Genomic DNA, 12,520 nt, shown 5'->3' with positions numbered 1-12,520 from the left:
TAGTGAAAGAGTAAGAAATGTTTTATATCGAAAACAGGTATCTGGTAAGGTGCAATATAGCTGCTGGTTTAATATATTTAAAGCTTGTGATTTGAATAAATTTAGGGGGTTATGATTTTTTTTAAGCTGTTTTACAACTGAATAAATATCTCTGTGAATTCAGAAACAAATTGGGTTGCATGAACTGAAAATCAAGAGTACTTGGAAAAGTGGCTATTTAAAGGTAGTGTTGGATCAGCAAACTGTAATGTAAAAATGTGAATATTCTACTAGGTAAAAGGGCCATGCAGCCAACAGTTTTTCAATCAAATAAAGAGGATAAGTTACAAATAATCACTTGGTTGTAGACTGCATTATGATGGTTAAGGGACTTAAAGTTCAGCACACAACTTTTTCAATATGCTATCTGAAAATATATCTGGGTTTCAAAACATGCTATTACAGATTGTTAATTTCATCTAGTTAGTTGTAGCTTCCCTTTGGTATGTGTGCTCCTGATAATTCAGTCCAATTGTTTTGTGTTATGTCAGATAGACACCAAACCAGTCATGAGGTTTTGAGAATTGGGACAGAGGCATATTGTTGGTTTTTTAATTTGTTTTAGCTTCACCTTGTTTAACATACATTCCTCTGAAAAGTTGGACTGTTAAAGGTGGGAGAAAGGCTGCTAGTTGCCTCTCTTGGCTGCTACACTCAGGCTTGCAGAGACATTTTTTGTGCAGCAGAGATATCACACCTCCCGTAAAAGGCAGTGTGACCATTTGCAGGTAGAGACATTTCTAGCCATAGCAGGGGCCACACACTTGGTCATGGCAGGAAAACAGCCATGGGACACAGGTGTGGTAAAGCTGTGGCTTGGTGACAGTGGAAGGACATTTCCAGGGGACCTGGTTCACAATGGGGATTGGTACCATGCAGGCAGCCAGTGAAAGGCTACAGGGTTGAAAGCAAGACTTAAGGTAAAGGTGTGCCATAGAAAATGAGTAGACCAGGGAAGGGAAGAATTCTACCTTTTACAGTTTTTTACCAGCCTGTTTTTTGTTTATGCTGTCTTCTGTAGCATATTTTTGGTATTTTCTATTGAAATAGAACACTTAAAGCCCCATTGGAAGTCCTGCAAAGCTTACTTTAGGGAAAAGTTTTATATGGGCAAGTCTCTGCTTCAAGCATTTTGTTGCTTTTGTAACCTACATAGGACCAGGTTTCAGTTTCCTTGGAAATTTCATCTTTTCTTGGTTCAGAGAGTTGAAAAAGTATTTGTGGTGGTGAGTATTTACACCAAGCCTGTAGTCCACTGGACATTTCAAGGCTGATGCCTAACTTTGTTTTTAACAAAGCTTGAAGGACCAAGGTCCCTGGTACCTCTGCCTCTCTCAGCACAATTCCCAAGGCATGTCAATTTTATTCTAGCTGCAGGGCCCAAACATGCTTCTGCCCTTGCAGGGTAGGACTGCTGTTTTAAATCACAGGCCCCATGCATGGCTGAAGACTATTCATTCCTCTCCCTGTTTGAGCAGGGGGCTCTAATTGTCTAATTTTTAAAATTTCTTCTAGAACAAAAGAAAGCAAAACAAAAAAAGTGGTGCCTTTCCCATTTTACTGAGAACAGTAGTTAAATGCCTCAAATACTGCTCAAATGATAATTTATTCCTTTGCTCAGAGGTATATGAAGTCTCATCTTCCAGTGGAATGACTTATCTAAAAGGAGATAAAATGATTCCTTGTGGGGTTTTTCAATCATGTCTTTTGTAGTTGTATGACTTCTCTTGTAGTAATTAAATATTCATTGCACCAAAAGACTTGCCATCCTTGCTTTCTTCTTAGTTAAAGAGTTCACCATCAATTCTTGCTCTGTTTTGTGAAAAAGGAGAGGATTTACTGATGTGATCCAGACAAGGAAAGGAATTTCCTTTTCATCTATCATTAGGGACTCAGATTATTTGAAGAATGCAGATGTAATCTTTCTCTTACCTATAATTTACTTTTGGTTTAACTAATTTTTTCTGGCTTATGCTGGATTTCTTTTTTTTTTTTTTTATTTTTTGCATATGGACAGAGTACAAGTACATTACTTGGGGCTATACATTTCTCCAGGCATTGAAACATCTTAAACATGCTCATTGCATTTATGCATGCTTTAGGACTCACATTCTTCTATTATGTTGCTATTACTTCTATACCATAGCAATGGGTAAGCCTTACCTAAGGTAATGCCTTGAAGCATAGTGGTTTTTGGGGCTTTTTTGTATTATTTTAATTTATGTATTCACATTTATCATAATTAGGGTTGTATAAATGTGCCAAAGCTTCATTCTGAAATTCCATCAATGATAACTAGTCTCATCTCCAGATCAAGGACATGTACTCTTCAGTATCCACTTCACATAATTATTGAGGAATAGGGCATGCTTGTGTACGAATAACAGCCTAAACAAAGTCAAAATATTTAAGAGTGCTGCCTCACCTGCTCTTTTTGTGTAAATGACAGAGTGCACAGTGTCTAATCTTATCTAATCTCATCTAATCTCTTTTTTTAGGTTTCTTGCTGAGCTTTCATACAATAAACTTCAGTCTCTCCATTGAGGAGACTCTTTCATAAGCTAATATCTCAATGTCAAGATAATTCTCTTAAGAATGTCCATTTTAATTGTTTTTCATTATTCATTGTTTCATCTTCCCACAGTAGCCTCCAAAGCATGTGATTGTTGCTTTTATTTGTAATTTATTATGTCTCCTTAATAATCACTCTAATATGCTCTGCATATCATAAGTCTGTTCCTCCAGCACGTTTCAGTGGTGGAGGAACCCTGTGACCTGCTGCTGCTTTGACAGATATTCCATCTGCTTCAGCACACTCCAGTCATGACTCCACTCCCATAAACACTGATAACAAAGGCTGTTGAAAATATATTTGGAGGCAATTTTTTGGGTTGGTCTTTTTGTTTGTTTGGTTTGGTTTTGGTATTGTTGGTTTGTTTTATTTTTTTTTTTTTTTTGTGGGTGGGGGGTTGTGTTTTAAGTGTGGTTTGCGGCACTTTATTACTGTGACAGCAGACCTTACCACAGGCAAAATCTGTTGTCACATCTGTAATTTAAGTTGCTCAGCACTTTCCATTGTGCCCTGATTTTTCCATTGTTCATGAGTTGCCCATGCCAGTTATTTGGATTGCCAGTTTCCATGGAGGCCGGTGGAGGGTGTCTCATGCAGACTTCTGCTAATGCCTGAATAGTTTTGAACATCCTGTCATAGTTGTGCTGGTTTTGAGAGTCAGCTAGAGAAAGTAATTTGGGATGTGTCAGTACTTTGGAGAATCAGTTTGCATAAAACCCCTGCCATCTTCAAGGTGCAGGAAGAGCAGAGCAGTTACCTGAATTCAGTTATCCTTGGGGAAAATTCTTAAGGTTTGACCAGGTTATTACCACCTGGGCATTGCAAGTCACATGTTTATCAACATATTACAGAATTCCATTAATGACATTCACTGTAGCTATTTTCATAGATGAATTCTCCATTTCTCTCTACTTCTTCAGAGTTAAGTAGGCCAAGCATGAAGCACAACTGCATTTTATATGTCTGCTAATTAACTATAATGTGAGATTAACAGAATAATTATCATGAGAAGATAACTTAAACTCGCTAAAATTTCAGTTTCTGTGTTTCACTTTGAAGGTACTATGCACCCATAAGGAATAAGATCTGTAATATGGGGGTTAAGACTCTGTACCCTGAAAAAAAGACACAGCCAGCTTTTTTTTGTTAGCAGCTGTAGCCTTCAAAAGCAACCCTGGATAGCAGTGATTTTTTTCTGAGGCAAATTTGTCGAAGTTATACGTTGTACTGACATTTTCAGTGCATTAGTTCTGAAAAGACAACAAAAGTCTTTATCAGCCCAATGTTCTTTAAAATCTTACCAAGCAAGGGTCAAGGATTGGTATTTCTGATGGGAGATAGGTTTCACACACTTGAAAGGCTTGAAAGCTAATCTTGCTATGATGTTATGTCTAAGTAAAGAAATAGTGCCATCTGCTAAAAGCTGTACAAATAGTGACTTCTCTGACATAAAAAAAAACCTGCCAACTTCTGGAAATTTTTGTGGGGTTTTTTTGTTTTTTTTTTTTACAATATATTCCTAAGGTACTACTGGGTCACAAGCTTGTCTTGCTAAAAATAATGTTATCATAGCTATTCTACTATGACTAACCTTTTGCTCTTTGAACTTCTTTATTCTTATTTTGGTGTGTCTGTGAGCCGTTAGTTAAGCAATCTGTAACATACACAAGAAAACTCAGCACAGTGCTAAAAAGGATACTGAATTAACTAACAGAAGAAAACAATATATTTCATTCCTGGAACTCCAGTAAGATTATTGATTTAAGTATTTCAGCCACTTTTTCATTCCTTCATTTTGCCCTAGCTGCAGATTTAGCATCCTCAGAAGTACCCTCACACTCAGTAGGAACCTGTTTTCCTGGTAATAAACACTCTATAACATTAAATAGTAAAATAATTATTCCTATATACTGATACTATATAAGCTAATAACAAGTATGTGGTCTAAACCATTGCTACATGTTCATGTGTCTAGAAGAGCTTGCCAAGAAATAGAATTGAAATTTCTGTTTGGAAATAATAATTACAAAGTATTTATTTTTGGATATTCAGATCAGGATTTCCTGATTTCAAAATATGTAGGCTTTATTCCAGTTTAAATATGAGAAATCTGCTGCTGCATTATAATGTCAGAACCACATGAGAACTGATTTGAATTAGTGGTTCCAGAGTAATATTCCAGAATCAGAGTCCTCATAAATTTCCCAAACTGGGATAAACCATACTCCTGTCTGCAAATCTAGATTATAAGCAAGTCTTAAAAATGGAAATTCTTTTTTTGGGTATTAGATACACTGAAAAGTTATCTTCATTAGGTGTCAACTTATGGACACTATTACAGTCAGCAGAATTAAGAAATAAGCACAGTTTTAAGTTTTTCGCACTCAAAAGTAGTAGAATATAATTCCCATACTGCAGAGGGAATAGCTTGAGCCTTTCTGCCTTTGTGAGGATGAAAGGTTTTGCAGAAAGTGTCTGTCTATCTGTCCTGAAAAATGCATCAGAGACAAACTGTTCATTTACATTTTGCTGCCCCTGAAATATTTAGCAACAACTCTTCAAAGTGTGATCTATGCATGTATGTATGTATTGTGTTGTAAGCAGATATTTTTGTCAAACAAGAATTTTACAGCCTGCTCCAAATTTATTTCTTGAAGTAGCCTTATGAGGGAAAGAAAAATGTCTTTTTCTTTTAGTTTGCAGGGATATAAGTAACTACATATTTGCAATTCAGATTTTAAGATATTATTTTAAAGAAAAAAGTGACCTAAATTTTCTGAGAAAGAAAAATTCAAAACAGTCCTGTAGTTTTCATATATCATGATGTAATTAATTTTGTTGATTTAAAAAATATCAAAAGATTCAGGATTTCTAAGTTCAGTGTTTTACTCTTAGTAACTGTAAATGCTTACAGGCAAGTTCAGGAAGTGGGGTTTGGACGAGTGGCCAGTGGGGTGGATTGGGAAATGGCTGAATGCCAGCTCTCAGAGGATTGTGATCAGTGTCACATTCTAGTTGGAGGCCTACTGGTATCATCTAAGGGTCAGTGCTGGGCCCAGTATTGTTTAACCTTTCATCAGTGACTTGGCTGAAGGGGCAGATGTCTGACCAGCAGGCTCTCTGGTGACACAAAGCTGGAGGAGTGACTGATACTCCAAAAGTCTGTGCAGCCCCTCAGAGGGACCTTGACAGGCTGGAAATGGGTGGAGAGGAACCTTCTGAAATTCAGCAAAGGCAAGTGCAGGGTCCTGTACCTGGGGAAGAATAATCCCAGGCACCAGCACAGGCTGGGAGACTGGGGGCTGAGCTGCTGGAAAGCAGCTCTGTGAAGAACGACCAGGAAGTCCTGATGGACAGCTTTGGGCCCTGGGGGCCAGGAAGGCCAATGGTATCCTGGCATGCATTGGGAAGAGCACTGCCAGCAGGTCAAGGGAGGTGAGCCTGCCCCTGTGCTCTGGTGAGGCCACATCTGGAGTGCTGTGTGCAGCTCTGGACTCCTCAGGACAAGAAAGACATGGAGCTCCTGGAGTGTGTGCAGCAGAGAGCAGCAAAGATGAGTAGGTGTTGAGTTGTGTTTCCAATGTATATCCCCTCATATTAGTTTATCCCTCCATATCCCCTCTTTGTACCTGTGTAGTCCACCCCAGTTTTCCCCTCCTTTGCCCCCTGAGAGCCAGTCCCATGTCCTTCCCCCACTGGCTGTTCAGTTTTCCCCATCCTCCCTATATCTGGCTGCTCTGGGCGGGGCTCGCTCTCTTTCTCAGGAGGTCCTTCGAAGCCACATGTGGCCTGGGACATCTCCAGGCTCTCATTAAACTTTGGAACTAATCCTGAGGGAGAGCACCTCTTTCCTTTGCTTGTGGGACCAGTTCATCTTTGGACTCACGAGGGAGCTTCTCCAAGCCCCCCGGGATCCAAGGAGAAGTTCCTTCCCTCTGCCCGCCTTGCCCCACTGCCCAGCTGGCCGGGCTCCACAGGGGTTTTGTCCCCGTGGATTTAAGGGAGAGACGCAGCAAGTAGGGTTTGAAGCACCTCTTCTGTGAGGTGAGACTGAGGGAGCTGGACGTGTCCAGCCTTGAGAGAAGACCGAGAGGAGATTTATCAAGGTATATAAATACCTGAAGTGAGGGTGTCAGGAGGATGCTCTGAAAGTTATCTTTCACATTTCATCCATATATGGTCACTTGGAAGCATAAACATTCAGCAAATTTTTTATACACTTATTTCTCATTCTGGATTTGATGGAAGAACCTTGTGTGTTTAAGGCTGGTATTTTCAGTAATGTTGCAAAATTGAATTGTATTGAAATATGTTTGGACTATGCTACAAAAATTAAAATAAGAGGAAGCAATGGTAGTCCATTCAGAGTGTCTGAGATGATTAATGAATTTGATTTTCTTAGCATTACAGCTGAGGGTTAAGCAGTATTCTGAATATTTGACATGCATCAAGTAGCTTGAGCTACTTGGGAATTTATAAGTGGTGTACCTACCACTTATGTTCTTCTGCATCATTCCTCTGTATCTTTAGATGCAGGTTCTTCATTGCACACATGTATATAGCTGCAAAATCAGTAGTAGTGAAAACACTGAGGGTACCTTTGTCTGGTATCACATTCATGTATTCATTCAGGAATGGATAGAGCTGTGCATCTGGAACATGAGACAGGCTTATAGCTTCAGTTTTCTGTTTGAATTTGCAGTGATGAATTCTGCAAAATAAGATGGTGTGCCTGGTTCAGTTCCTGAAAGTGTCAGGTCACATTTGATGGTAACTGGGGCTATGTAGGTATGGATAGTTCAGTAGAAATTATTGAAAGACTCAGTTCTTTGAAATAGGTAAAGACAGAAAAATATTTCTTGAACAGCCTTAGCAGATGCACCTCCTGCATTTATATATACTGTATGAATAAAATGTTACCACTCAGAAGGATACCTGATTAGCACTTTCATATTCATATGGGAATATATTCTCGCCCTCAAAGGAAATTAAAAATCTCCTTGAAATTAATGTTATTATGATACAACTTTTAAACTTAAGGGTTGTTATTTTGTTGTTGTTCTTTGGAACACACGTAAATTCTTTTTAGTCTAAATGTCTGTGGAATTTTAAACATATTTTGCTCTGAATTCTGTTAATTCTGCCTTGTTTTCTGACTCAATAAATCATCTCAAGTATAACTGAATAGGACAATTTTTCTGGCCTACTTGGTGATAATTATAAAATAGCTGAAGAAATAACCTGACTCTTACTGACTTGCTTTAGAATGAGGTGGCTTACAGTTCTGTTAGTAGTCAAAACACATTGCTTAAGTGTAGCACCACTGCCAAATGTGTGCCTTGCAGGAGACATACTCTGCTACCTATCATTTACATTTGGTAAAAAATGTGAAGTGACAACACAAAGCAAAATTATAATCAGTCAGGAGAAGCCAAAGGCTGTTTAATGTTTTTGCAGAGAGTGCTGACTCAATAGGCTAAGTGGCATCAGAAGTCTTCAAATGAACCAGTTTAATTTTATTCCTGAATTTCCTTCCTGCACAAAATTGCCAGTTTTAGCAGCGCTGGGACAAATTATGTGACATCTTAGAGATGCAAGCTGGTGCCTGCTGGGATTAACAGAAAAAATACTAATTTTCCATTGAAATTGAGATGTAAGGTATACTTCTAGAGACAAGATGACAAAATATATTTAGCTCTGCTATTTGCAGTGTGACAGTCTGAAAGGGCCCTGCCAAATGAAATACCTAATACCTACTTTAAAATTTATCTAATTTTTCAATAGTGGCATCTAAAATGACTTTAATTTAGACCGAGATTTGGGAGGAAAAGGAGATAAAATGTGTAGTGGTATCTGATTTTTGATGTTCCTTACTTACATAAAATTGACACAAATTTGACAGCCATGTTGTATAGTTTCTTTTGTTATTTCATGTGCACACTGAAGTTGTTCATCTTACTGCTGTCTCTTGGGAGAAAGATTCATTAAAAAAGACTTAAAACAGTATGAAATTTTCCTAAGGACACAGAACTGCGAATTAAGTCTCTAAATTTCCTGTTTCAGATAGAAGTTCTGATATTTTTATGCTTACAAGCTTTATTGTATCTGATTTTTTATCTGTTAACTTATTTTTATCTGTTCCTTTGTTTTATCTAGGCATAGGAGAAAAAAAATAATTAGCTGCTGTTACTCACACATTAAATCAAAGGAATCATCCCTCAAAGGAAAGAAAATGGTTTTAAAAGGTGATATAATTAGGCAGTAAGGATAAACCCTTACCCTCATATTACCTCCCTTCTTTTAATTTTAAAGGAACTATGTCCACTTTTCAGAGATATAGGTGATCTGAAATAAAAAAATAAGAAAATCCTCTGCGATGTGAGGCAGGATGGAGAATAGAAAAGAATTGTTGTGCCAATACCTGAGAACAGGACAGCTATTTAAGTCAGGTCCTGCCACATCTCTTGAATATGTCTGATACAGTGAGATGAGAGAAGTTGATGAGACTGAATTACAGTTTTGTAGGGGTTTTTTCTCTGTCTGGATATAAGATTTAAAAAGTCAAACTTTTTACAATATGAAACTTAGATATAATAATGTCTGGGACAAATAATTAGCACATTAGTGAAAAAAATCCAGCAGAACTAGAGTTTCTCATGTGAGGAATATTTCTCTGAAAAAATTTCTTGTTGCTTTGCTTGAAATAATTAGTATGTTTAGAGGATTAATTTATGTACTGTAGTGTAAAGAAAACCATTACTGAAGAATGGTAATGCCTCTAATTTGTGAAGGAAGTTATCCTCTTGTCTGCATGAGGTTAGCTGAGTTATTAACTTCTTAAAATGATAATTTTCATATATGCAGTGGATCTTTTTAACTAAATTCTGAAAAGATTCACCTCATTTTACCTTGCTGCAGAGCACTCCAAACCTGGTCAGCTACTGAAAAAAAACCCACTCAGTGTTCACGGAGTGATCAAACATTCTTTGTCATAGCAGTACAAGAACTTTTTTTCTTTCATGGAACTAGGATCTGTTCTGATACCAGAAAATTGTAAGGACAGTCAAAATATGTTTCTAGCACTTTACTTAAAATTTCTGAGTGACTTGTAATGAAAGGTATAAGTCTTTTTGATTTGCTTGAATCAAAGGTAAAGTGAAAACAAAAGCAAAAGAGGAAATGGGGTCTAAGACCCGAGTGGGAGAAAGATCAGTTTACGCCTACCAAAGAGGGAGTATGGTTCTAAGTGAAAGTGTATTTCAAAAGAGTTTGAAATATTTTTGTTTTTAATAAAAAGTTTATAAAGCATAATAACTGAATTTATCAATATGAACACTTGGACATTAGAAAATTGATGGCTTTGGGGCACAAGTTCTCATTTCAGTGTTACCATTGCTAACATTGCCCATTATCAACCTTTAATTTGTTTTTGTATTCTTTTCTCATCAAACACATGCTTTAACAGAGATACTCAGAAGGAGAATACTGGACATCACATCTTGAAAACTCTGGAAGACCAAGACACTTAAAGTTTTCCATAATTTGCATTAATGTTCCTTCTCACTTTCTAGATAGTTAAATGGAAACATGTGTAGCCTGAATTACAAAAATGCTAAGTGCTCATGGCTGCAGTAGCCAACAGTGGGAACTCTGTTCTGAACAGAAAATTCCCTAAACCAAAAGCTTTATCTTTGGGCTGGAATCCTGACTAGGGGTACCCATACCCTTTTTGACTGTTATGACTCTTACATTGTGCCCTTCTTGCAGATGAGAACTATGCTTCCACATAGCACTGGCAATCCACATTGCCAAGTGGAAAGTGGAAATGAAGTCTTTGAAATTTATAATTCTGGTATTTTGGAATAACACTCCAGAGAATTAGTAAGTCTGTGTTTGGTCAAGTGTTAACATGGAAGTACGTGGGGAATGCCAGAGATAAACAGAAATACCAATAAAACACATAAATTAGTTAGGACAGAATCACAGAACACGAAGTTAGCAGGGGTCCAATGCATGCTGGGTCTCCAAGAACCAGTTGTCCAGGGACATGTCTGGGTGGCTTTTGAATATCTCCAAGGAAGGAGATTCCAGAAGGTCCCTGGACTATCTGTGCCAATGCTCAGTCACCCTTTCTGCAACAGTGTCCCTTGATGTTGAAGCCTCCTGTGTTTCAGTTTGTGTCCACTGTCTCTAGTCCCGTCACTGGGTACCACTGAATACCCTGAATCCTCTTCGTTGTATGCTCCCCTTAGGGTTTGTACATATTGATGACATCCTCTTTGAGGATCTCTCTCCTCAAGGCTAAACAGCTCTCCCAGCTCTCTCAGCCTCTCCTCACTGGAGAGATGCTTCAGTTGCTTAACCATCTCTGTGGCCCTTCAGTCAACAGACGTGATGGGAACAGATAATTAGAGAAGGATAATGCCCATGGATTTTAGTTGAACAAAAATTATCAGTCTAACATTATTAAAATACAGAAAAAATGTTTAAATACATTATTTTTATGTGTAGTTTATGGTATTCTTGTAAGTGTTAAACCAATTATTTTGTGCTTCACTCTAATGGGAGTTCCACCTCCTTTCTTATGGATCTTCAACTGTGAAGCTGCAGACCTATTACCTGGACTGTTAACACTAGACCTTGGCAAGAGAAGCCCGCTACTTATGAGAGAAATGAACTTCTAGTTTTGTACAGTGGATCTTTCAGAGTCTGTATGAAACTGGACTACCATCCTTCTCTGTAATCCTTTTCTTTCCCTCCTCACATGTCCCTGAGAGTGTTGAGTGCAGCATGTGATATGTAAGAGGTGTGATGGCAGCCACCAGTGCCCCTTTGAACTCACTTACAGAAATTTTATACAAGTGGAGAAAACAGATCAGAAAGTTATCTAGTTAATTTCAAAGAGCAGACACTGTCCTCTGATTTCTGAAAAAGATATCTACAATTCCAAAATTGACTGTAGCCTCTTGAAATTTTTACTTGAAGCAGACAATATACCCTCTTTATGAATTTCTGTAATTTTCTAGTAATTAAGTACAACAATCAAACAAGAAAACATACCATGTAGATAGAAATTCTACTATGCACTTAAAAGAAATCCTAGCTTTGTATAGGCATTCAAATTAATTTTTCCTCTGGTTTTGGTAATTTTGTCTGTGCCATACCAGAACTGGGATCAATTCACTATCTGCCTATGAAATATTAAGAGCTGCTACATAGTTAGAAATCTTTGGTCAGTACAAATGAAGATAAATGTCCTGGTGATCTGATTGGTTTTCATCCACAGTGCATGCATTGGATCCCAAGACCCTTACTGTGGCTGGGACATGGTGATGAAGAAATGCACAACGCTGGAAGAAAGTATGAGCATGAGTGAGTGGGAGCAAAGCATTACCGTGTGTCCAGTAAGTCCAAATGCATTCATTTGTTTCTTAAAACCTTTGATTCCATGTGAATTTCATGAAAATGAGCTGTCATTGATATTTCAAGCTCAGAAAACTGCATTTAATACTATTTTTCTTAGGTTTTTTCATCATATTTTATCAGAATACTTACTTTTGTTTCTATTTCAGAACAAACTATTTCTATGATAAAGTTATTTAGAGTAATTTCAATGGGTGGGGTTTTTTTATCTGTAATGTCTATTTTCCCACCTTGAAAACAAATGCTTTCTAAGATTAGTGATATTGACATATTTTTCACTGCAGATTTTTTCTCCATTATATGCTTTGAAAAAGTTTAATCACTAATGGTATAATATTTTCTTTTAGGATTATTATTGGTAATATAAAAAGCTAAATAACATATTTTAAAGTCCATGAATTGGAAGGCTGAATTCCATGAGTTAAGTGTCACCTACATTAACAACAGAAGTTATGCAGGGTTTATATTTACAGTGGCTTAACACTT

The 12,520-nt window shown here is 37.5% G+C and overlaps 1 protein-coding gene across 8 annotated transcripts in view; it reads left to right on the top strand.

The window, feature by feature from the left end:
- The window catches only part of SEMA5A (semaphorin 5A), a 315,656-nt gene that overhangs the window by 219,287 nt on the left and 83,849 nt on the right, over nt 1-12,520 (top strand). For all 8 annotated transcript variants that reach the window (XM_021546911.2, XM_021546907.2, XM_021546909.2 and 5 more), the window contains one exon: nt 11,898-12,015. In XM_021546911.2, the coding sequence (XP_021402586.1) occupies nt 11,898-12,015 (118 nt within the window). The remainder of the gene's footprint in view (nt 1-11,897; nt 12,016-12,520) is intronic.

Source organism: Lonchura striata, chromosome 1 (genome assembly GCF_046129695.1).
Source record: "Lonchura striata isolate bLonStr1 chromosome 1, bLonStr1.mat, whole genome shotgun sequence".
In the NCBI taxonomy this organism is placed as follows: Eukaryota; Metazoa; Chordata; class Aves; order Passeriformes; family Estrildidae; genus Lonchura; species Lonchura striata.
The sequence above is the reverse complement of the archived record's forward strand: the minus strand, read 5'-3'. Positions and strand labels throughout refer to the sequence as shown.